This window comes from Saccostrea cucullata, unplaced genomic scaffold (genome assembly GCF_032062105.1).
Source record: "Saccostrea cucullata isolate Sc308-1 unplaced genomic scaffold, CSIRO_AGI_Scuc_v1 ctg43, whole genome shotgun sequence".
Lineage (NCBI taxonomy): Eukaryota > Metazoa > Mollusca > Bivalvia > Ostreida > Ostreidae > Saccostrea > Saccostrea cuccullata.
In genome coordinates this window covers 116,979-138,528 of record NW_026934231.1, presented here as the reverse complement: position 1 = coordinate 138,528, position 21,550 = coordinate 116,979, and the positions used below count along the sequence as shown (strand labels likewise).

The 21,550-nt window shown below is 34.6% G+C and overlaps 2 protein-coding genes across 9 annotated transcripts in view; both read right to left on the bottom strand.

Annotated features, from left to right (window-relative positions):
• Positions 1-7,359, bottom strand: LOC134240306 (retinol dehydrogenase 11-like). The gene is made up of 7 exons (XM_062722411.1): positions 7,247-7,359; positions 6,652-6,816; positions 3,282-3,521; positions 3,046-3,135; positions 2,739-2,912; positions 825-934; positions 1-644 (listed from the first exon to the last, which is right to left on the bottom strand). Exons 2-7 carry the CDS (start codon positions 6,806-6,808, stop codon positions 462-464), a joined length of 954 nt encoding a protein of 317 aa, XP_062578395.1. The 5' UTR covers positions 6,809-6,816; positions 7,247-7,359; the 3' UTR covers positions 1-461.
• Positions 7,360-9,141: 1,782 nt separating this feature from the next.
• The window catches only part of LOC134240257 (phosphatidylinositol 3,4,5-trisphosphate 5-phosphatase 2A-like), a 63,485-nt gene continuing 51,076 nt past the window's right edge, over positions 9,142-21,550 (bottom strand). For 5 of the 8 annotated variants that reach the window (XM_062722353.1, XM_062722354.1, XM_062722347.1 and 2 more), the window contains 11 exons: positions 19,418-19,499; positions 18,893-19,038; positions 18,555-18,612; positions 18,113-18,204; positions 17,374-17,464; positions 15,418-15,517; positions 14,920-14,981; positions 14,587-14,792; positions 12,899-12,973; positions 12,060-12,215; positions 9,142-11,668 (listed from right to left, as the gene is read on the bottom strand). In XM_062722353.1, coding sequence (XP_062578337.1) covers positions 11,477-11,668; positions 12,060-12,215; positions 12,899-12,973; positions 14,587-14,792; positions 14,920-14,981; positions 15,418-15,517; positions 17,374-17,464; positions 18,113-18,204; positions 18,555-18,612; positions 18,893-19,038; positions 19,418-19,499 — 1,260 coding nt within the window. In that variant the 3' untranslated portion in view covers positions 9,142-11,476. The remainder of the gene's footprint in view (positions 11,669-12,059; positions 12,216-12,898; positions 12,974-14,586; positions 14,793-14,919; positions 14,982-15,417; positions 15,518-17,373; positions 17,465-18,112; positions 18,205-18,554; positions 18,613-18,892; positions 19,039-19,417; positions 19,500-21,550) is intronic. The other 3 variants (XM_062722348.1, XM_062722350.1, XM_062722351.1) reach the window with 3 other exon arrangements.

Here is a 21,550-nt window from a genome sequence, read left to right as displayed (position 1 = left end):
AAAATACTGTTGTCCATATGTCACAGTAAGCTGGAATTCATGGTTTCCCAAAATTGTCAAGATCTTAACATAATGCATTAAAGACTTATGTCTAAGTATGTACGTGTATGTATTGCATTAATTTCCACGTTAGTATAAAAAAAGGTTCCCCGTCTTTTGGGATCTTTGATTTGTTCTTGCAATCTCACACAATCTATTGATGTGCCACCTTTTTTTATAATATTAAAAAAGACTTGGACCTATAATTTTTTTTCATTAGGCAATATTTGAAACAAAATAATGCTGTGGATAAATTGAACAATATCATATTATGTACTTTCCCCTCAGAAATTGTACTGGCCGGTATTCATCCTCTGTAACCATGTGATTTTAAACACCTCCTTAAAGATTCTTTTATAGGGAGAGAACAAGTCAAAGGTATCTGGCTCCAAAGCTGACTGATGTACATCATTTTAAATATATCAACATTCCGCCAGAATTCTCTCTGTTGTTTCCCACAGTTTCTTGGCGAGTCCCACGTCGTAGGCAGACTTAGGAACCCAAAAACTGTGATCGTACAGACGACAATCCATGTAGTAGCCTCCCGTCTCTATGGAGTCATCAAGTGCACAGAACAGGACGGGCTGCGCACCCTCTGTTGGGGACTGTAATGTAATCAAGCTTAAAAATTTAATGGCTAATTTTTTCCTGCTTTCCTGCCAATATAGTGAGATAGTTTATTTTTTAGTTGTACATAAAGAGGGAAAGAAAGAGAAAAATCTGTATAATTTATCTATTTTCAGAAGATAAAAACGAAAACTTTCTCTTTGGATCAAGTAACCTACCTTTGTTAATACTCGGAATACTGTAGATATGAGGATTTTGACGGGCAGTGGCATATGACGGAATACGTTTGTTCTGACCGTCCCCGGGTGAACACAACAAACGGTTACGTCTAAAAGGTAGAAAAGCAATGAGATAATGACTTATTGACAAAGACCTCTAATTGAGAGATTGAAATAATTACCAAACTCTGATACTCTGGAAGTTAACTGGAACGATGGGTACCAAGGTACAAGTTTCGTTGGTACAGTCTCTGTGAGGGAACACCAAAATACTTACTAAAGAGAATGCCCCAAATACCTCCCAAAACGAGGATATAAGAGGCTTTAACCAGCAAATTGTATGCAAACTTCAAGGAACGGTCAAATCATTGGACAAAGGTTGAAGCAATTGATATACGATGGAGGAAACAGAATGGAAGTTCGAAAAAAATATCCATTAAGCAAAGTTTGCAAACAAACCAGATGATTGATAATGTGGAACAAATCAATAATTGTAAGGAGCGGGTGGACTCAGAGCGTGTACCTCTGCTATAGAATAGGATACAGAAGGATCATCACCAGGAAACAAAAATAGCGCTAGGAGGAGCCTTTACACAAAAACAATTGGCAAAATGATGGAGGATTTTAGTTTGTAAGCAAGACAACAAGAAATCCACAAATGGGGGAAGAACTTGTCGAGTAATAAATATTTTAGAATATTTTTGGTTAAAGGAGGGGTCAAAGAAGCATGACATAGTATTGAAGAGAATAGCAAGACTGCAAGAAAGAATATGAAGGCATACACCAGTACCGGGTATTATGTACACCATAAATTAATATCGATAACTGTTTTAAGGAAGCCAAATGATGGATAAAAGACAGATCACATCAGAATATACTGATTCACAAGAAGAGGACCAGGAAAAGCCGTCCTTAGCTGATTAAATTAAAAAGACATTTCGAGAGGACAAATAACTAGTTGAAGGCAAAGATAGACATCGAAGAATACGAATACGCTCACAAAGTTACGAAAAGCAACGTAAGTCATAAGATGAAGAAGGGGACAGCAATTTGTCAAGGACCTAAAAGATGTGCATTCAATTTTACAAGAGGACTTCTGAGTGTGAAAAAGCCAGGAAAACTCCATTGTCCCAAGGTAAGAGTTGAAGCAAAGTTGTGTACCTGTAACACATGTGGATCCACAAAGAAGAGATTTTATTGGAAACACTTGCATACTAGTAGGGAGATAAGCGTTGAGTATGACACTTATGACAGTGAGAAAGAAAACCAGAATAGCGTAGAATGGTCCAAGCAAGAGACGAGCTTATGAAGGCTAGAGGAAAACTTACTGAGATTACTGAGCATAAAAACGAGGAAGCTTGAAGTAAGTAAGAGTTTAAAAAACAGATAGATGACAAGCATCTGTAAGTCTTCAGGACCAAAAAAAACCTGCAAGTTGTTTGGAAAGAAAAGGAGGTATCGCGGACTCAGAGGGAGTGATATACATGCAAAAAGAAATATCCTAAGTGTTATGTGGCATGGAGTAGGTGCCTGAGGAAGAGAATGGAACAAAAAGAACCAAAAAGTAACGCAGAAGTAGTTACGATTTATGAAAGTTGTGGACTTTCCAGAAAACACATGGAGTTAAAAAATTGCAAGAGAAACATAGGAGCCAAAAGTGAAGTTAGAATGGATTTTTTCCAGAAATTGTGCAATAAAACCTAGACATTATCTGTAAATGACAAGGTTGTTAAAGGAGTTTTGTTGATCAGCGAAAAGTAAGTCAGTATCCCTGGGAATATATGCGGGGATGGAGATTCGTCCCGAAGCACGTTTACATTAAAGAGTAAACAATACAATTTCTTTTTATGTAACTTTAATAAATCACCTTTTTTCATAACTTTTACTTTGTGGTGGCAAGACTTTGCTTTATACCTTTCTCTCTTCTGGCCAGTTCCATTGTGAATAGAAGATTAGCAGTTTTGGAGTTATGGTACTGGAGTTGACTGTACCCTTTCTCCGCCCTCAAGTTATCACAGTCGACCTTTCCTATCACACTAGCCGCTGATCCTACATTTACAACCCGTCCTTTAGATTTCTTCAGTAAATCTACGAGGAAAAAAGATTTGTTCATGTGAAAAATACAAAGAGAACAGTGGTAAAAATAATAATTCTTATATCACATATTTAAGGACTGGATTCGAAAATAAAAATCGGGCTATGCTTTAAATGTCAGATTTACCTAGCAGTAGAGTTGTTAGAAGAAATGGTCCGAAGTGGTTTGTGGCAAAGGTCAGTTCTAATCCTTCTTCTGTCATTATCTTATTCTGTACTATTCAGGGAAAAAATACCTATATTTATTCAAACTAAAAATTCGCGGGGAAATAATTGGGAAAAAATATTTACTATGGTACATTTCAGAGGAATAAGTCTAATCTTTGACAGTGTTATTAAAGCATGATTTTTTCATAAGCATACCCACAACTCCAGCGTTGTTAATTAATATATCCACTTTATTTTCTTCCCGCCTGATGACATCGACAAACGATTTTACAGATGACATCAAACTTACGTCAACTTGTCTAAATATAACATTGGTATTTCCTGTCAGCTGTACGATTCTATTTTTAGCTTCCTCTCCCTTCTCAGAATTTCGACATGCAAGAATAATCCGTCCATTTCTCTTGGCAAGATCTAAAGCTATTTCGAATCCAATCCCTGAAGGAAAGATATTTTTATAAAGGCGTTTAACAAGGGTATCAGTGCGTTCAACTTTGACCTTCAGTGTTATAACGAGAACAAAAGCATTGGACGGCTTAATACTGTAAAAGCACATACTGGTAATTTCGTGGGATCAAACTTTCGAAGATTGAGGGAAAATATTGGTCTGTTGGGATTTAATTTCGTGGTTGGAAAATGTTAAGTAGTAATAGATATGAAAGTTTATACTGGTCATAAATTGTGGGTCACTCCGTCTCTCTAAAACAACAAAAGTTAAACCCCCATGAAAACTAGTGCTAATTGTAACGGGGACCGTTACAGATGTTCCCCAAACGCTCCCCAACTCCTTTTTGGTGCCATATTCCCTGTAAGCTTCATTAAATAAGACAAACTCTGTGCATTTTGACTTTAACAATGTTTTCTCAGAAGGATACCAATTATATTCAAATTTTTTTGCACCCGTGCGCATGTGAATGCATGTGCGTTATGATCATATTATCTTGTCTACAAAAATTTTAATATACAATATATTAAAGCATTCAGTAAAATTAATATTTACTCTTTCAAATGTGTATTTTTCATTTCACTTGTTCCAAATTTTCACGTGTGATGATGACCATACCTTCTTGTAGGAGTCCCTTATATCTATCTATATTCTAAATCCCATCCTGTTTGGTTGAAAAACAAGGGAGTTATAGCCATTCAAGTTTAAGACAATCAGATTGCAGCACACGTGTATGCGTGTGATTTCATGATTTTTTTCTATATCATATTGTTGGATATCACACAATGTTTTAAATTTCAAAGCATTTCAAAAAACAAAGTAGATATAGCCATTTAAAGTTTCAGCCAATCAGATTGCAGCACGCGGTCATGCGCATGCTTTCATGAAAATTCTTATACATCATGCTGTAGATCTTCATAATGTAGGTCTATGTTCAACATTTCAAAGGATTATGACAAGAAATAAGAAAGATATTGAGACTTTAGTTTCAGCCAATCAGAGCGAAGCGCACGTGCATGCGCGTGAGATCTTACTTTTTTGACCATGTCATTTTGTCTATGCTTCTAATATATACTTATAAAATGAGTTTCAAAGCATTTCACCAATAATTTAAATAGTTACGTCTGTATCAATTATATTGGACATTTCTCGTGTTGCACGTGCGAGCTTGCAAGCACATGTGCATGCACATGCTTTCATGATAAATCTTATATTACAGGCTGTAGACACAATGTATGACTATGTTCAAAATTTCAATTGATTTTATCAAAAAACAAAAAAGATATTGAAACTTTAGTTTCAGCCAATCCGAAGCACTCGTGCATGCGCGTGCGATCTTGCTATTTTGACCATGTCTTCTCGTGCATACTACTTATATATCCTTACATTATAAGTTTCAAAACATTTGAAAAATCAAATTACGGTTATATCCATTATATATTGGTCATTTTAAGTTTTGCACGTGCGCGCTCTTGCAAGCACGTGCGCGCAAAATGACCTTGAATCTACATAACATGCCTAATTACCCTAAAAAGGTTTCACCTAAGTCGGATGTGTAGTTTACAAGATCACTCGACAAAATTTTCCCAGGAAGAAAAATAATAATAATAAGAACTAGTGCTAATTGTAACGGGGACCGTTACAGATGTTCCCCAAACGCTCCCCATTTCCCTTTTGGTGCCATATTCCCTGTAAGCTTCATTAAATAAGACAAACTTTATGCATTTGAGAAAAACGTTTACCGAAAGGGTACAAAGTTCATTCAAATTTTAGCATTGCACGCGTGTGTGAATGCATGTGCGTAATGACCATATCATCTTGTCTACACAATCTATATACTTTAATATACTAAATATTAAAGTATTTAATCTATTAAAAAATACGCTCATTCAATTGTATTTTTGATTTTAATTTCACGTGCACGCACGTGCATACATGAGCATGGTGACATACCTTCTTGTAGAAGTCCATTACATCTATCTATGTTCTAAATACCACTCCGTTTGGTTGAAAACCAAGGGAGTTATAGCTGATTAAAGTTTCAGCCAATCAGATTGCAGCGTACGTTCATGCACGTGTACGGATGTGCATTGTGATCAAACCTTCTTGTAGAAGTCTATTATATCTATCTATGTTCCAAATCCCATCCTGTTTGGTTGAAAACCAAGGGAGTTATAGCTATTTAAAGTTTCAGCCAATCAGATTGCAGCGCACGTGCATGCACGTGTTTTCATGAAAATTGTTATATATCATGTTGTAGGATATCCTAATGCATGGCTATGTTCAAAATTTCAAAGGATTTCATCAAAAAACAAGAAAGATATTGAGATTTTAGTTTCAGCCAATCAGAGCGAAGTGCACGTGCATGCGCGTGAGATCTTGCTATTTTGACCATGTCATATTGTCTATGCTACAACTATATCCTTATATTACGAGTTTCAAAGCATTTCATCAAGAAGGTAAAAATTTACGCCGATATCAATTAAATCGGTCATTTCACGTGTTGCCTGCGCGCTCTTGCAAGCACGTGCACACAAAATGGCATGTTGACAATGTCATCTTATCTACATTTATAATATGTCTATATATTCTAAATATCAAAGCTTTACATCGAAAAATGTAAAAGTTACGGCAATTTCAACTATATTGGTCATTCCACGTGTTGCACGTGCGCGCTCTTGAAGACGTGCGCGCAAATGACCTTCGTTCCGCACATCTACATAACATGCCCACTTACCCTAAAAAGGTTTCCCCTTAATCGGATGTGTACTTTACAAGATCATTCGCGGACAAAATTTTCCCGTGAAGAAAAATAATAATAATAAGAAACAGAGTAAAAACAATTGTCCCCTTCACTTGGGAACATAATAATAATAATAAGAAACAGAAAAATAGTTCCCCAACTTCGTTTGGGGAACATAATTAGTGATTTCAGTCACAGTGACAGTTTTGTAATTGTATTTATCGTAATATGTCATTTTCATTAATCAGTGGGTTCATCCAAAGTCGATGAGTTCAATTTGTTTTTAAATAGACTTGGGTGGTTGTAAATTTATACAAAAAATATGAAAATATCTGAGTAATATTAATATTTATAAAATGTGATTTTATTGAAATTTTCACCTGTGTTTGCGCCAGTTATCACAATCGTTTTTCCTTCCAAGGTTTTCTTGCTGTTGCATTTCCCTTTCTTCAGTTTAATATAGAAGTATAAACACACATAAACTCCGCATCCTACCAGCAAATAGGATTCTGTATTTCGTGAGAGGAACACCCCCATCTCGTTATCTGTTAAACAAACATTATTACATGTATTTGATTTCATAATTAAATGATGCAAATTTGTAAAGCGAAGTATGATATCTTTCTTGTTCATTGTTTAATTGTACATTTGCATATTAAATTAATTGTGATGGACACATATACTCGTATACCACGTGTCTGAATGTTACGTCCACCCGAGTGGAACTGGGTTGGGAGGGTCTGAAGTACTCAATCTATCTTTTGTGCAATGTAGAAAATTAAATCCTAGTCTGAAAGGTCAAGCGCATGTCGCGATCGGCAGTACTTATTTTTTTTATACACTGTGAGATTTCTGACAATCAGAGACAGAGGAGAGCTAAGGATTATTATAAACCAACAAAATTCTCATTTCCTCTTCGTGTGTCTAAGATGATAATCATTTATTTAGAGAAAAAGTAGAAAGCATGTACAATACCTTTATATAATTATATCCGGGTTATCGTGTGACCACCACGTGTTGACTATTTACAAGCTATCTATAGTACATTGTCGATTTAATCTCAAGACGCGTTTTATGTGGATGTAAACAAACAACACTGGTTTATGCACAGGCATAAAACATTTTTATGGGCCCGGATCGATAGACGGGGACGCATATTGTTTTTGTCCTGTCTGTCTGTTTGTCTAGCTGTCCAGCTGTTTGTGAATGTCTGTCTGTTGTCAACTTTAACCTTCGCCATAACTTTTGAACCATGAAAGTTAGCGACTTCTTTTTGGTATACTTGCTCCACTAATTAAGCTCTTTCAAATGTCCTCAAGGTCAGTGACCTTTTGACCATGACTGTGACCAATATGCTAAAAATAGCTTTTTCGAAACTTCGCTATAACTTTTGACCCATAGGAGATAGAGACTTCATATTTGGTATGCTTACTCCACTAATTGAGTTCTTTCAAATGACACCAAGGTCAATGACCTTGTCACCTTCACTGTGACCAATATGCTAAAAATAGCTTTTTCGAACTTTGTTGCCATCGGATGCATATTTCACAAACACATCTTGTTTTCAAAGTATTTTACGGGTGTTATTAAAATTTGCTAACTGATTTAATGTGGAATTACAAGAGGCTCATTAGCCTCAACGCTAAATCACGTCATATTTTTCATCCATCAACAACCAAGTGTATTTCTACATCAACTAGGTTGTACCGGTACTCGTTCACAATATGACCCCATAATAAAAGATTCGTGGATATATATTCTTTGCCCTGTCCGTCCATATGTCTGTCTGCAAAAACTTTATTTAATCTTTCCAATCCATTTAACTTTTGAAAAGTTGGAGATATTGCTTACATATTTTACATATTTATTCCTTTGAATATTAACATCTGTCCTCTTGACCGTAGAATTCGACCCACTTAGGCAAAACTTTACCCAACTTCAATCTTGGCCAAGACTTTTGCACAGTTGGTGTTAGGACTTTCATATCGCAAGATGTGTCTTCATTGTGATAAAACCTTTTTATAGGTTTAACTATTTTTTATCTTTTTGACCTTGACCCTAGGGTTTGCTAGTCCAGAACTTTTGAACAGTTGGTACTAGGGCTTTCAAATTTTAGAGATATATTCCTTGTGACAAGACCTCCCTTTGCATTATCAACAATTTTGACCTTGCTGTGTGACCTACTTCTGCAAAACGTTAACCTCGCTATGAGCTGCCGTATGGGGGCATGTGTTTCACAAACAAATCATGTTTCTCTCAGATTTCAAGGAATAATGCATATATTATTAATTTTTATCATATTATACTTTCATGTAAATTAGTTGAATCTGATTCGTCGAGAAACATTTGTTAATACACATTTATTGACCGAGTTCGAGGGCAACGTGCATTTTGTCGGACCCAAGAACCAAACTGTTTGCCTGAGGCCGTTTGCCCGAGAACACAGTTAATAAATGTTTTGCTTTACCTTTCACATTAATATTTTTTGACATACGTGTATCTTGTACTGTCTGAACAACAACGAATGCAAATGAGATTAAGCTCCGACCATTGTGTGACGTAAGCGGTCCAACATCTCATTGACAGGTCCAACATCTCACTCAGTGGTCAAACATCGATTTGTAGTATGTTTCACTGATGGAACTAGATCCACATATGCATAGTGATGTTTACCGAATTCTATTCTAAATGTAACATTGCTTCTCAGTTTTAAAGGGGAGAGGCCAGAGTTGAGGACAAAACTTACTCTCATATCAGGAAATACTTGTTTGCTAAATTCAAAAACCTGCATTCCTGTATAAAATAAACACATTCTGAAGTTAGATTTTCTAACATCCCTGTAAATGTACATTACAAATAAGGAAAAACTATTTAAAATGAGAAATGTTTTATATTTGTCCACGATTCATATACATCATACATGTATATGTACAAACAAATTATAAAAAAAAATTATAAACAAATTATCATACACATGTACATGTGTATATACATGTATCAATGTAGCAGTAACAAAGACAATGAATACAATTCAGTGGAGAGACAGTACAATATGAAAACAATACATACAAAATTGGTCATGGAAAATATGGTATATTTATATAAAAGTTTTGTAAAAATTTGTTCATTGGTTGTGTTGTCTTTTCAAAATTAAATGGTAGCAGCAATAATTTATCTAATGAGATCAAGTGCATTAATTTATGTATGATTATCCTTAATTAATTTCTTCTTTTGCATTTCTACTAAATCAAAGAATGGTAAAATGGTTTTGTTTTGAAGTTTTTGTAACTTTTGCAAATTAAAAAAAAAATTAAAATTCTTTCAGCACAATCTCATGAATACAAAACACTGCAGAATTTTCAACCACTCAAAGAAAACTGAAATACATGCAGATAAACAGTGACTGATTATGATAGCATTATTTCAGTTTTCTTTGGGTGGTTGAAAATTCTGCAATGTGAGAAAATGAAATCTCTACTAATACTCACTAAGCTTAAGATATACTAGTGTTAAAGTGTTCTGTATTCATGGGATTGTGCTGAAAGAATTTTATTTTTTTTTAAAAGGGAAGATGGTTACTGGCAAGGGATTTGGACCTTCATATGATGACAATTTTTAAAAAACCTCTCTTGAAATAAAAAAAAAGAAAACATGCTTAAATATAAATCTCATCCTTATTCCAAAGAAAGGTTATAAGTATAAAACAGGGAAAGAGTATTGGGTATAACTGAAGGGATGGACAATAAAAATACATATTTAAATAATAAAATGAAACAGAAACATAGAATAAAAGATGTAATTCATGTATTCATCATGCATGAATCAGAAAAAAGGTAAATGAGCAATAAAAGTCAGAAATGAGAATGGTCAACAAGCACCTCATTATCACAGTTTGTTAGAGTAAGTACAGAATTGGTGAAACCATGGATATATATTTAGATTGAAAAAAAGTATTCTAAAGTACCTTGTATTTCTTTGCTAATGTGTTAGGGGAAAAACTAGAAGTGAATATTTTGTAAAATAGCACACTTCTCACAATACTTTTTTGAAGATTATTTTTGTCTGTCAAGATTGTAAATGTATGAATTAGACATTGTCACAAAGTATGGTTGTACAGATCCTGCTGTACACAAAAACAACACAAAACTAGACAGCTTACTCAAAAATAATACAAGAAAACTATCAGTCTTGAGCACCTCTGTATGCTTTTTTTTAAAAAGAAAAATAAATTTATCAATAAGTTAAAAATTATAACAAAATACATCAATCTGCTTAATGCTGTTTAAAATTTTTGGTCTATTTATAATTTAAAACAGTCAAATACGTGTATAACCTTTCATGATTGAAATTCTCATCTTTTCTGCTGAATTCAATAACAAACTGTCTGTTAACAGGGACAATTAATGTTTTGATACAACACACTTCTAAATATTGAAAGGGTAAGTATTATACATGTATTGAGATAACAATATATTAGGTTTTACATATAAGTACTTCAAGACCCTAAAAAATTATCTAATGTAATATTCAAGCAATGAAGTGTCATATAAATATTATATTTTTTTATATATCTGAAAAACAGTCACATACATGTATGTACATGTACGTAAATTCAGATAAAAAGTCCTGTCTGCTTGTCTGTACAACAGATACTCTAGAACACTGACTATTGGGCACTTCTGCAATGAAGATATAAAAATACTGATTCTAAAACACTTTGAGCACCAAGTCAGATTCATTAATCTGTACCATATAAAGAAAAACTTCATAAATAAAGACAAATGTTCAGAAGAAATGAAGACTTTATAAAAATAACATGTCTTCTATTAGTTTGTGTTTATGTGAAGGGTGAATACCTAATGAAAACAACACTCATGAGAAAGTTTGGTCAATGCTGAAGGTTGCATAGAGTTGTACTAAATAATCAGTCTCATTCACATATGTATTACAAAGAATCCATTGATTTTTGGTCCTAAAAGTGATGGAGGAATGAAACACCTTTATGTCCAGTAGGACCCTGTCAACCAGACACATTTAAATAATCTGGCATATTGATGGTCTCCACCTGAATACTATGTTAATTCAGCACAATGAAATCATACTCCTAAGTTCTGGATTACACATTTCTTTTTGGACCAAGTTTTTCAGCATATTGGAACTGTTTCACTCATAGCCTAAGACTCTATGCAGTAGAGCTACAGTTCATCACAGACTCATTCTTTTGAGACTCTCTAGTATCAAGTCAATGTGAATCATGTTACGGATCCCGATCTCCATTAAGTCTATTTTGGACATGTTTTTGAGGAACTGAAGCTGATCGAAACCATTCTTGATGAAGTTGTCCTGGTACTGTGGAAGGTTAATCCCTCTCAGCCAGTCACCAATAGGACTCTTCTGCTGGGGGCAAGAAAAAAATAAGTAAGACTGAAGTTGATACCAAGTGTTACAGAATAATATGAATCATTTCATTATGATAGACTGATGATGGGGGATTCATGTGCTATTTACTGACAAATTTAATCAATACAATACAGAAGATTCTGCATTTTTATACTTTATACTGAGGATGAAAATTTGACAAAGCTTTTACAGAAAAGTAATATTTTGATTGCCCTTATCAAGGGATAGAAAAGAAGAATTCAAGTTTTGATTGATTTTAAAATATTTTACTGTCTTGTTAATTTTGAGGAGATTTTGCCATACTCTCTTTTGGTATATTGACAAATCTGGTCTGTTGTTTAGGTAGGTATGATGGAAGTTTATTTTGAGAAGATTTAGTCATACTCACTTTTGGTATATTGACATAGCTGGGCTGTTTTTTGGGTACAGGAGGTGGTGGTTTATTGGGAGGTTCTGTGACAGTACACCCCACTGGTGCTGATTTATGGGAGGCCTGCATTGCCCCTGGTCCTGTGGGTGGAGGAATCCGGATTCGACTGGAGCTCTGAAGAAGGATAAATCTTACGATTACAATAATATTAGCTTACTTCTATTAAAAGTTTATCAGTTATGACTAAGCATTCCCTAAACTTAAGAGAGTTAAAATACGTATACATTTTATAAATCTAATTTAACAAGTAGATATAATATTTGCAGGTTTTCAAAACTACAAGTATCTGAATTATCCTTCAGAATTTGTGTTTTCATGGATTGCATAGAAGCTATGAATTAATTAATATATGTACATGCATTCCCTTAAGTGAGATGAAAATGTAATAAAGATAATATCCACTTATCCTTCTTTTAATTTAAAAGTAAAATCATCAGTTTCATACTAAAGCTTTATGGTATTATCTGACCCTCAATGTACCGGTAAGCTAGCGCATTATTGATTATTTGCCAGTGTAAGCAGAATCAGTCAGCAGCTTTGTTTTTGTGATACTTGCCCAACTTCTATTTTGCACACACTCACTCTCCCCCACACAAAAGCACATTAATTTATTATATCCCCTCAAACTTCATTGTGAGGGATAATGAAAAATGAATGTTAAGACCAACAATTCAACAATCTAGGGCATTAAAATATTTGTAAAAATAATGATTTAAAAGACAGCTAAGATGTGACATTTTGTAAAGCATTAGAAAACCCAGTAGCCATGGCAGCAAGTTGTAGATTTTATGGCATACCGAATCACAAAGAATGTTTTCCAATTGTTTTTGAAACAATGCACTTGATTGGACATCACCATACTTGTATACTTGCTGTGTAAAAAGTTTCAAAAAATATTTATAAAACTCTTTGTCTTTTTAGCTCACCTGAGCCGAAGGCTCAAGTGAGCTTGTCCGGCGTCCGTCTGTCTGTCTGTCTGTCCGTCTGTAAACTTTTCACATTTTCGACTTCTTCCCACAAAGTATCCTTGGGTGAAGGGGATTCAAGTTTGTTCAAATGAAGGGCCACGCCCTCATTCAAGGGGAGATAATTGGGAATTTATGAAAATTTGGTGGCATATTTTAAAAATCTTCTCAAGAACCACTGTGCCAGGAAAGATGAAACTTATTGGGAAACATCCTCAGGTAGTGTAGATTCAAGTTTGTTCAAATCATGACCCCCGGGGTAGGGCGGGGCCAAAATGGCCGACCAAAGTTTTACATAGAAATATATAGGAAAATTCTTTAAAAATCTTCTTCTTAAGAATGACAAAGCCATAATTCATCATATTTATATGAACCAGCATGCTCAGGTTGTGTAGATTCAAGTTTGTTCAAATCATGACCCCCAGGGGTAGGGCGGGGCCAAAATGGCCGACCAAAGTTTTACATAGAAATATAAAGGAAAATTCTTTAGAAATCTTCTTCTCAAGAATAGCAAAGCCATAATTGATCATCTTTATATGGAAGCATCCTCAGGTAGTGTAGATTCAAGTTTGTTCAAATCATGACCCCCACAGGGGTAGGGCGGGGCCAAAATGGCCGACCAAAGTTTTACATAGAAATAAATAGGAAAATTCTTTAAAAATCTTCTTCTCAAGAATAACAAAGCCATAATTGATCATATTTATATGGAAGCATCCTCAGGTAGTGTAGATTCAAATTTGTTCAAATCATGACCCCCAGGGGTAGGGCAGGGCCAAAATGGCCGACCAAAGTTTTACATAGAAATGTATAGGAAAATTCTTTAGAAATCTTCTTCTCAAGAATAGCAAAGCCATAATTGATCATATTTATATGTTTAAGCATCCTCAGGTAATGTAAATTCAAGTTTGTTTAAATCATGACCCCCAGGGGTAGGGCGGGGCCAAAATGGCCGACCAAAGTTTTACATAGAAATGTATAGGAAAATTCTTTAAAAATCTTCTTCTCAAGAATAGCAAAGCCATAATTGATCATATTTATATGGAAGCATCCTCGGGTAGTGTAGATTCAAGTTTGTTCAAATCATGACCCCCAGGGGTAGGGCGGGGCCAAAATGGCTGACCAAATTTTTACATAGAAATTTATAGGAAAATTCTTTAAAAATTTCTTCTCAAGAATAGCAAAGCCATGATTGGTCTTTGGACTTCTTTTGGATTTAAACTTTTCAAGTATAAACCAATTCTGCTTTTTCCTAGCCACAGTGCTCAGGTGAGCGATGTGGCCCATGGGCCTCTTGTTTGAATATGTAATTTAATAGCAGCAAATCAATGGCTTTTGAAACACTAAACCTAACTTGAATCTTATCCTTTGACTATTTTCTTCGGAGATTATAGTATTCAAGTTTATGGTCTAAATTCAAACTCAAATGTTTCCATTAAAACTCCATATATAAAGTCATCTCTATGACCTGTGTCTAGATACATTTTGGTGCAAAATATTGGAAATAATTTTTTTTGTCTTACCGGGAGATCATCCACTGCGGGGCGCGATGAAATAGGAATGGGAGGTTTGTCTAGTAATGCAGCAGGCATGCTCTGTACATGGGTTAGGGTGGCATGGCTGCCACTAATCTGGGGGCCCGTTAGGGGGGATAGGGTGTCTGCTGAGGGTGGCAAATCTGAATGCATCAATTCTGGATCAATATATTCTGTATCCAACGCAACCAATTCTGAAAAAAAATTTAAAACTTCTTTTAAAGCATGAAATGTTAATTAATAAATAAGGCATTGCTTGAAAATGTTTACCCTACACATATAAAAATGATCCATTAAATAAATATTTAGATTAAAGAGTACCATAAGATTTCTTGATAGAACTTCTGGGAGTAAATGACCCTGTCAAAGCATGCACCTGGCCACTGGAAAAAAAAAGAATTACATATTATGTAAACAAAATTACCAGGTATTGGGGTATTTTAATTTTACTTTATTTTTTCTTCTGTATTACAGATTTACTAGATACTGTACATGTAATACAATTTGACAATGAGGTCATGAAAAAATAGAGATTTTTTTTTAAATTTTATATCAAACTTATTCAATCTTTGATTAACCTTTCCTCAAATTTAACAAGTTGCTAAAAGTACAACGACCAAGACATTATTTCATCTACAATATTTTTTATTTGTGGAAAGCAAATGTGACATTCTTAATCCAGTGTGCTTCATTTTTATAAGGTGGCTTCTTCAACTTTCCAGTGTAACATAATAATTATACATGTATAACAATTATTCTTCAATATTTTGTTGACAACCTTAACTTTCACTGTGACATATAATGATGACCTTGACCTACCTTAATTTTCCAGTGACCTCCCCTTGGTGAAGCAGCTGACACTCGAATGCCTGGGGCTTGTTGATGTCAATCTTATTTTTCAGTTCTACGACACATTCACCTGTAATATCAAAACAATCTTGCATAAATATGCAATAACCTGTACCAAATTTCCTCTGATTTTATAATTTATGAGAACCAGAAGTCTCTGTCGAGACTGTAGCTCTACTGGTTTATACTTAAAACAAAGGAAGAGAAAAGTAGCAACTGGGACTTGAAACTTTAAAACAGCAATAAATAGAAAAATGATCCTTGCCGCTCATCAAAATAAAAACTGATGCGCAGAATTATGTATCTTAGTATAGTCTACTTGTGTGCCAAGTTATATTGAAATCCGACCAAAACTGTAGGAGGAGTAGCATTTTGAAAGAATTATACAGAAATTTCTATTTTTAGTAACCATGGCAACACCGTTCATCGAAATCAAAAACCGATGCACAGAATTATGTATATTAGTGTAGTCTACTTGTGTGCCAAATTTTATTGAAATCAGACCAAAACTGTTGGAGAAGTAGCATTTTGAAAGCATTTCACAGAAATTTCTACTTTTAGTAACTATGGCAACACCGTTCATCAAAATCAAAAACTGATGCACAGAATTATGTATCTTAGTGTAGTTTACTTGTGTGCCAAGTTATATTGAAATCAGACCAAAACTGTAGGAGGGGTAGCATTTTGAAAGCATTTCACAGAAATTTCTATTTTTAGTAACCATGGCAACACCGTTCATCGAAATCAAAAACCGATGCACAGAATTATGTATCTTAGTGTAGTCTACTTGTATGCTAAGTTATGTTGAAATTGGACCAAAACTGTAGGAGGAGTAGCATTTTGAAAGAATTGTACAGAAATTTCTATTTTTAGTAACCATGGCAACACCGTTCATCGAAATCAAAAACCGATGCACAGAATTATGTATCTTAGTGTAGTCTACTTGTATGCCAAGTTATGTTGAAATCGGGACCAAAACTGTAGGAGGAGTAGCATTTTGAAAGAATTATACAGAAATTTATATTTTTAGTAATCATGGCAACACCGTTCATCGAAATCAAAAACCGATGCACAGAATTATGTATCTTAGTGTAGTCTACTTGTGTGCCAAGTTATATTGAAATCGGACCAAAACTGTAGGAGGAGTAGCATTTTGAAAGCATTTCACAGAAATTTCTATTTTTAGTAGCCATGGCAACACCGTTCATCAAAATCAAAAACAGATGCACAGAATTATGTATCTTAGTGTAGTCTACTTGTGTGCCAAGTTATATTGAAATCAGACCAAAACTGTAGGAGGGGTAGCAATTTGAAAGCATTTCACAGAAATTTCTATTTTTAGTAACCATGGCAACACCGTTCATCGAAATCAAAAACAGATGCACAGAATTATGTATCTTTGTGTAGTCTACTTGAGTGCCAAGTTATGTTGAAATCGGACCAAAACTGTAGGAGGAGTAGCATTTTGAAAGAATTATACAGAAATTTCTATTTTTAGTAACCCTGGCAACATCATTCATTGAAATCAAAAACCGATGCATAGAATTATGTATCTTAGTGTAGTCTACTTGTGTGCCAAGTTATATTGAAATCGGACCAAAACTGTTGGAGGAGTAGCATTTTGAAAGCATTTCACAGAAATTTCTATTTCTAGTAACCATGGCAACACCGTTCATCGAAATCAAAAACCGATGCACAGAATTATGTATCTTAGTGTAGTCTACTTGTGTGCCGAGTTATATTGAAATCGGACCAAAACTGTAGGAGGAGTAGCATTTTGAAAAATTTGTTTACAGACAGACAGACAGACAGACAGACGCCGGACGCATTACTATCGCATAAGCTCTTCTGGTCTCTGACCAGTAGAGCTAAAAATAATAATTTAGAGTTAAAGAAAAAGTTTAAATTTTTACGTGTAAAACTGACCATAAGATTCATTGTCACTGTCCCTGGACCTTACAGCGATCAGAATGTGCTGATCCCCCAGGTACTCCTCATCCCCGAATAAAGGCCTCAGCTACAACAGTTATTATTAATATTATACTTTCATGTAAATTAATTGAATCCGATTGATTGAGAAACATTTGTTATTACCCACTGAATAATGAAGCCAGCGTAGCAACAGTCAACATTGCTTGACGACGAGTGAAATTCCAAATAATAGTGACTGCACAGAATTTATGCGCGCATGGTTCACTGTTATATGCATTTGTATAAAACATTCAGTATAATATAATAAATATTGCATGTAGTTGAGTGTAACATTAAAAATTTTCACCCCTAAAAAACCATTGTCAACCTTGGCTGCGCCTCAGTTGACAATGGTTTTCTAATTGGGGTGAAAATTTTCGATGCTACACTCAACTACATGCAATATTTATATATTATCACACTTTTTTAAATACTGGGTGTGTAGAAAAAAAAATTCACAAAATATACTTAAAATTATAACTCCTTCTACTGATTCTTTCGATGATTTACATGTATTCCTATCAAACTTAGCTGACACACATTTATGAAGCTTAGATTTAGCACAGAATCTTCAAAGACATATTAAAAATGTGTTAAAATGATTTCAATTGTCATATAAAGACAGAGTAAAGTGCCTGATCCAATACATGTTACATACGAGAAGTACAAGATAATAAATAATTGATTTCTTTACCTCAGGAATCTGTTTTTTCTCCCACACAGGACACGTGTAGAATCCTGTCTTATGCTGCTGGAAACTGGTATTGGCTGAACTGGGTACCACATCTACAGGTAGAATCAAATTATATAAAAATAAAGGTATCTACAGGTAGGATCTATTCACATTAATTATAAAACTGGGTAACTTTCCAATACAGTTCAACACCAATATCTTAATTTCATGGATATTTCAAAGTTAGTTGGAAGTCCCTATGACCTTTTATGTATTTTAAATAAAAAAAATTAAATTTCCAGAAGATAGCTTGAATTTTTTTCCCCTTTTAACAGGGTTCAAAATAACTAGGTTTAATAAATAATAGTCATCACATTAAATATAGGAGTTTATATTACAGCATATAAATAACGTATTAACATAAACACTGACCTTTCTTTCAACATTCATCATTTTGTCTTACCTGCTAAGCATGTGGAATGGAATTCTAGGTAAAAATACTGCTTACAACATGTTTTAACCTGTAATATAAAACAAAGGACTTATTCCAAAATTCACACATTCCACTACAATTAACTTTTACTTTATTTATTGTAGATCACTTTTTGCTGTGGTGCATATATTTTCATTGTTAAAGAGCATAAAAGACAATTACCAATATTTGCACATATTTTTTCTCGTTTATAAATCCCTAATAACTTTCAATTGAAAATAAGATGTACGTAGCAAGTTGATCTACAGTACAGATAACAAGATCTATACATATAGTTTATGTTTGTGAATGTTTTGTTAGTGACTTACTTGAGCAACAACTTGGTGAAATACAATTTTAATCAGAGATTCAGTGGTTAGGGAATTCCTGTTCATGACAAAGTCTGAAGTGATTCCCACGTTAAATGATGAGAACACGGGCCGATGGTCACTCCCAAGCACCTTGTCAGCACAACCTAAACAAGATAAAAATTTACAATCAAAAATCTGTCATTACTCCTTTAATAGTATGCATTTATGGAAATACAAAACCTAATATTGGGAATTTTTCACTTTCAACTCAATGTAATGATTCAGACTGCACTATAAAGACTTGAGGAAAAATTCATGACTGCTGAATACAGATTTATTTTATTTTTTAATGATCTGTGAAGGCAAAAGTTATGCTCTATAATACCTCACAGCATTGCAGTAAATACATGATTGTATTAATATTGAGTTTTATACACCTACCACAAGCTAGATTTCCTATGTATAATATAATATACAACTACCATAAGCTAGATTTCTATGTATCTCATACACCTACCATAAGCCAGATTTCTATACACCTACCATAAGCTAGATTTTCTATGTATGTGCCTGGATAGGACCTCCACAGTACCCTGTCACACCACGAAGGAGCATTGATCCTCTCCTATAAAAAAGACAAAATTGATCTGAAATTCACTGTCAAAACAACAAGATCTGCTTTGAGTCAATGCTGCCCCTTTTGTGACAGTCAAGGTAGGAGGTAAAAAAAATCCCAAAGTTAAAGTTATTCAAATATAGGTCAAACTCCAAGGTTAAGAGTTGATAAAATGTTGAAACCAACTAACTGTTCTTGTTACAGAGAATACCCTGACATATAATAGCTTTATTACTCTTATTAAAAAAATATGGACAATATAAAAGTTTTTTTTCAACAACAGGCCCATGGGTCTTAAAGGTCACCTGAGTATCATGCAACAACTTTTCAACAATTGAATTGCCTCGTGTTTGAAACCAAAGGCCATGAAATTCACATTTTCGAAAGAGGCACCATTGCTTATCATAATGATACACCTAGCTTGCTTAATTTGGTAACTTAATACCCAGAGGTAGATCAGAGTAACAAAGAGAAAATGCATTTCCACTTTTCCACAGTTGTGCATCCCACCCCACAGGAACCATTGACCCTGGGGCAACACATTTCAAAATTTTGGAAATTTTATCATGAATTACTGGTTGATTACTAATGAAGAGCAGATTTCAAGGCATTAATCTAAATTCAGACTATAAAGCCCCCCGCCTTGGGTAACCCCTGACCCAAAGGTCCAGAAATTAGCCATTTTGGAAGAGGCACATTTCATCATCATTAATATGTACTAAGATCATTGGCATAATACCCAGGAGCAAAGGGAAAGATTTTCAAAGATTTCATGCATTTTCATTATATATTTATAACCCTGAACTTACACCAAACCCCTGACCCAGGGGCCCTGATATTAACAATTTTGGAAGAGGCAGCCTTCTTCATCATGTTCACTGGTTTAATACCCTGGAGCAGAGGAGATTTTTAAAGAATTCATGTATTTTCACAATATAATCAATAGAGCCCCACCCTAATACTAGAGCCCCTGACCCTGGGGAAATGAAATTCACAGTTTTGGAAAAGGCAGCCTTATTCAACATAACTATGTACTTGGTTAGTTCATTTAATACTCAGGAGCAGAGAAGAAGATTTTTAAAGAATTAATGTATTTTTCACTATACATGTATATAATCAGTAGAGCCCTACCTAACACTAGAAACCCCAACCCAGGGACCCTGAAATTCATTATTTTGAAAGAGGCATCCTTCCTTACCATAACTATGTACATAGTTCACTGGCTTCATACCCAAGGCAGAGAAGACTTTTACAGAATCAATGTTTTTTTTTCATTATATAATCGATTGAGCCCCACCCTAACAGCAGAACCCCTGACCCCGGGGCCATGAAATTCACAAATTTGGAAGAGGCAGCCTAATTCAACATAACTATGTATTTGTTTTGTTTATCAAATACCAGGAGCAGAGAAGAAGATTTTCAGAGAAACAATGCATTTTCACTATATAATCTATATAGCCCCACCCTAGCACTAGAACCCCTGCCCCCAGGGCAATGAATTTCACAATTTTGGTTGAGGACTCAATGCTGATTACAATTATGCAAACAGTTTGACTGCTTGATGTTCAGGAGTAAAGATGAAGATTTTTAAAGATTGCACTGATTTTAGTGGTTTTGGCTCCACCCCTCAGGCCCCAGGGGAGCGGGGACCATGAAATTCACAATTTTTGTTCTCTTTTACCCATAGATGCTTTATGCCAAATTTGGTTGAAATTGGTTGAGCGGTTGCAGATAAGAAGCTGAAAATGTTTAAATGTTAACACACGATGGACGACAACGGACGAAAACGGATAGCAATAGGTCACCTGAGTTTACTCAGGTTACCTAAAAAGAAGGTTATACTCCTAGGTCAATACATGTATCAAAAGGACAAAAACAAAATTGTACCACATGAAAAGTTTTGTCACAAAGTAGAAAATGAAAGCCCTAGCACAAGCCCTGTATACAGTAGGGTGAATTCACCATGCATCGGACACATACCTTGCATCGGACAACTTTAGACAATAAATTCTCTTTCAACTTAAGAGTTCCGTGTATTTATTTGTTTCTGTCTAGAAGCT

Excerpts from the sequence above, each read along its gene's own strand:
- LOC134240306 (XM_062722411.1), bottom strand. The coding sequence starts at position 6,808 with ATGGGGGTGTTCCTCTCACGAAATACAGAATCCTATTTGCTGGTAGGA. Across the intron at positions 3,136-3,281 it reads TAACAACGCTGGAGTTGTGG|TACAGAATAAGATAATGACA; the intron begins GTATGCTTATGA and ends TTCCCTGAATAG. Across the intron at positions 2,913-3,045 it reads TCTAACAACTCTACTGCTAG|ATTTACTGAAGAAATCTAAA; the intron begins GTAAATCTGACA and ends TTTTCCTCGTAG.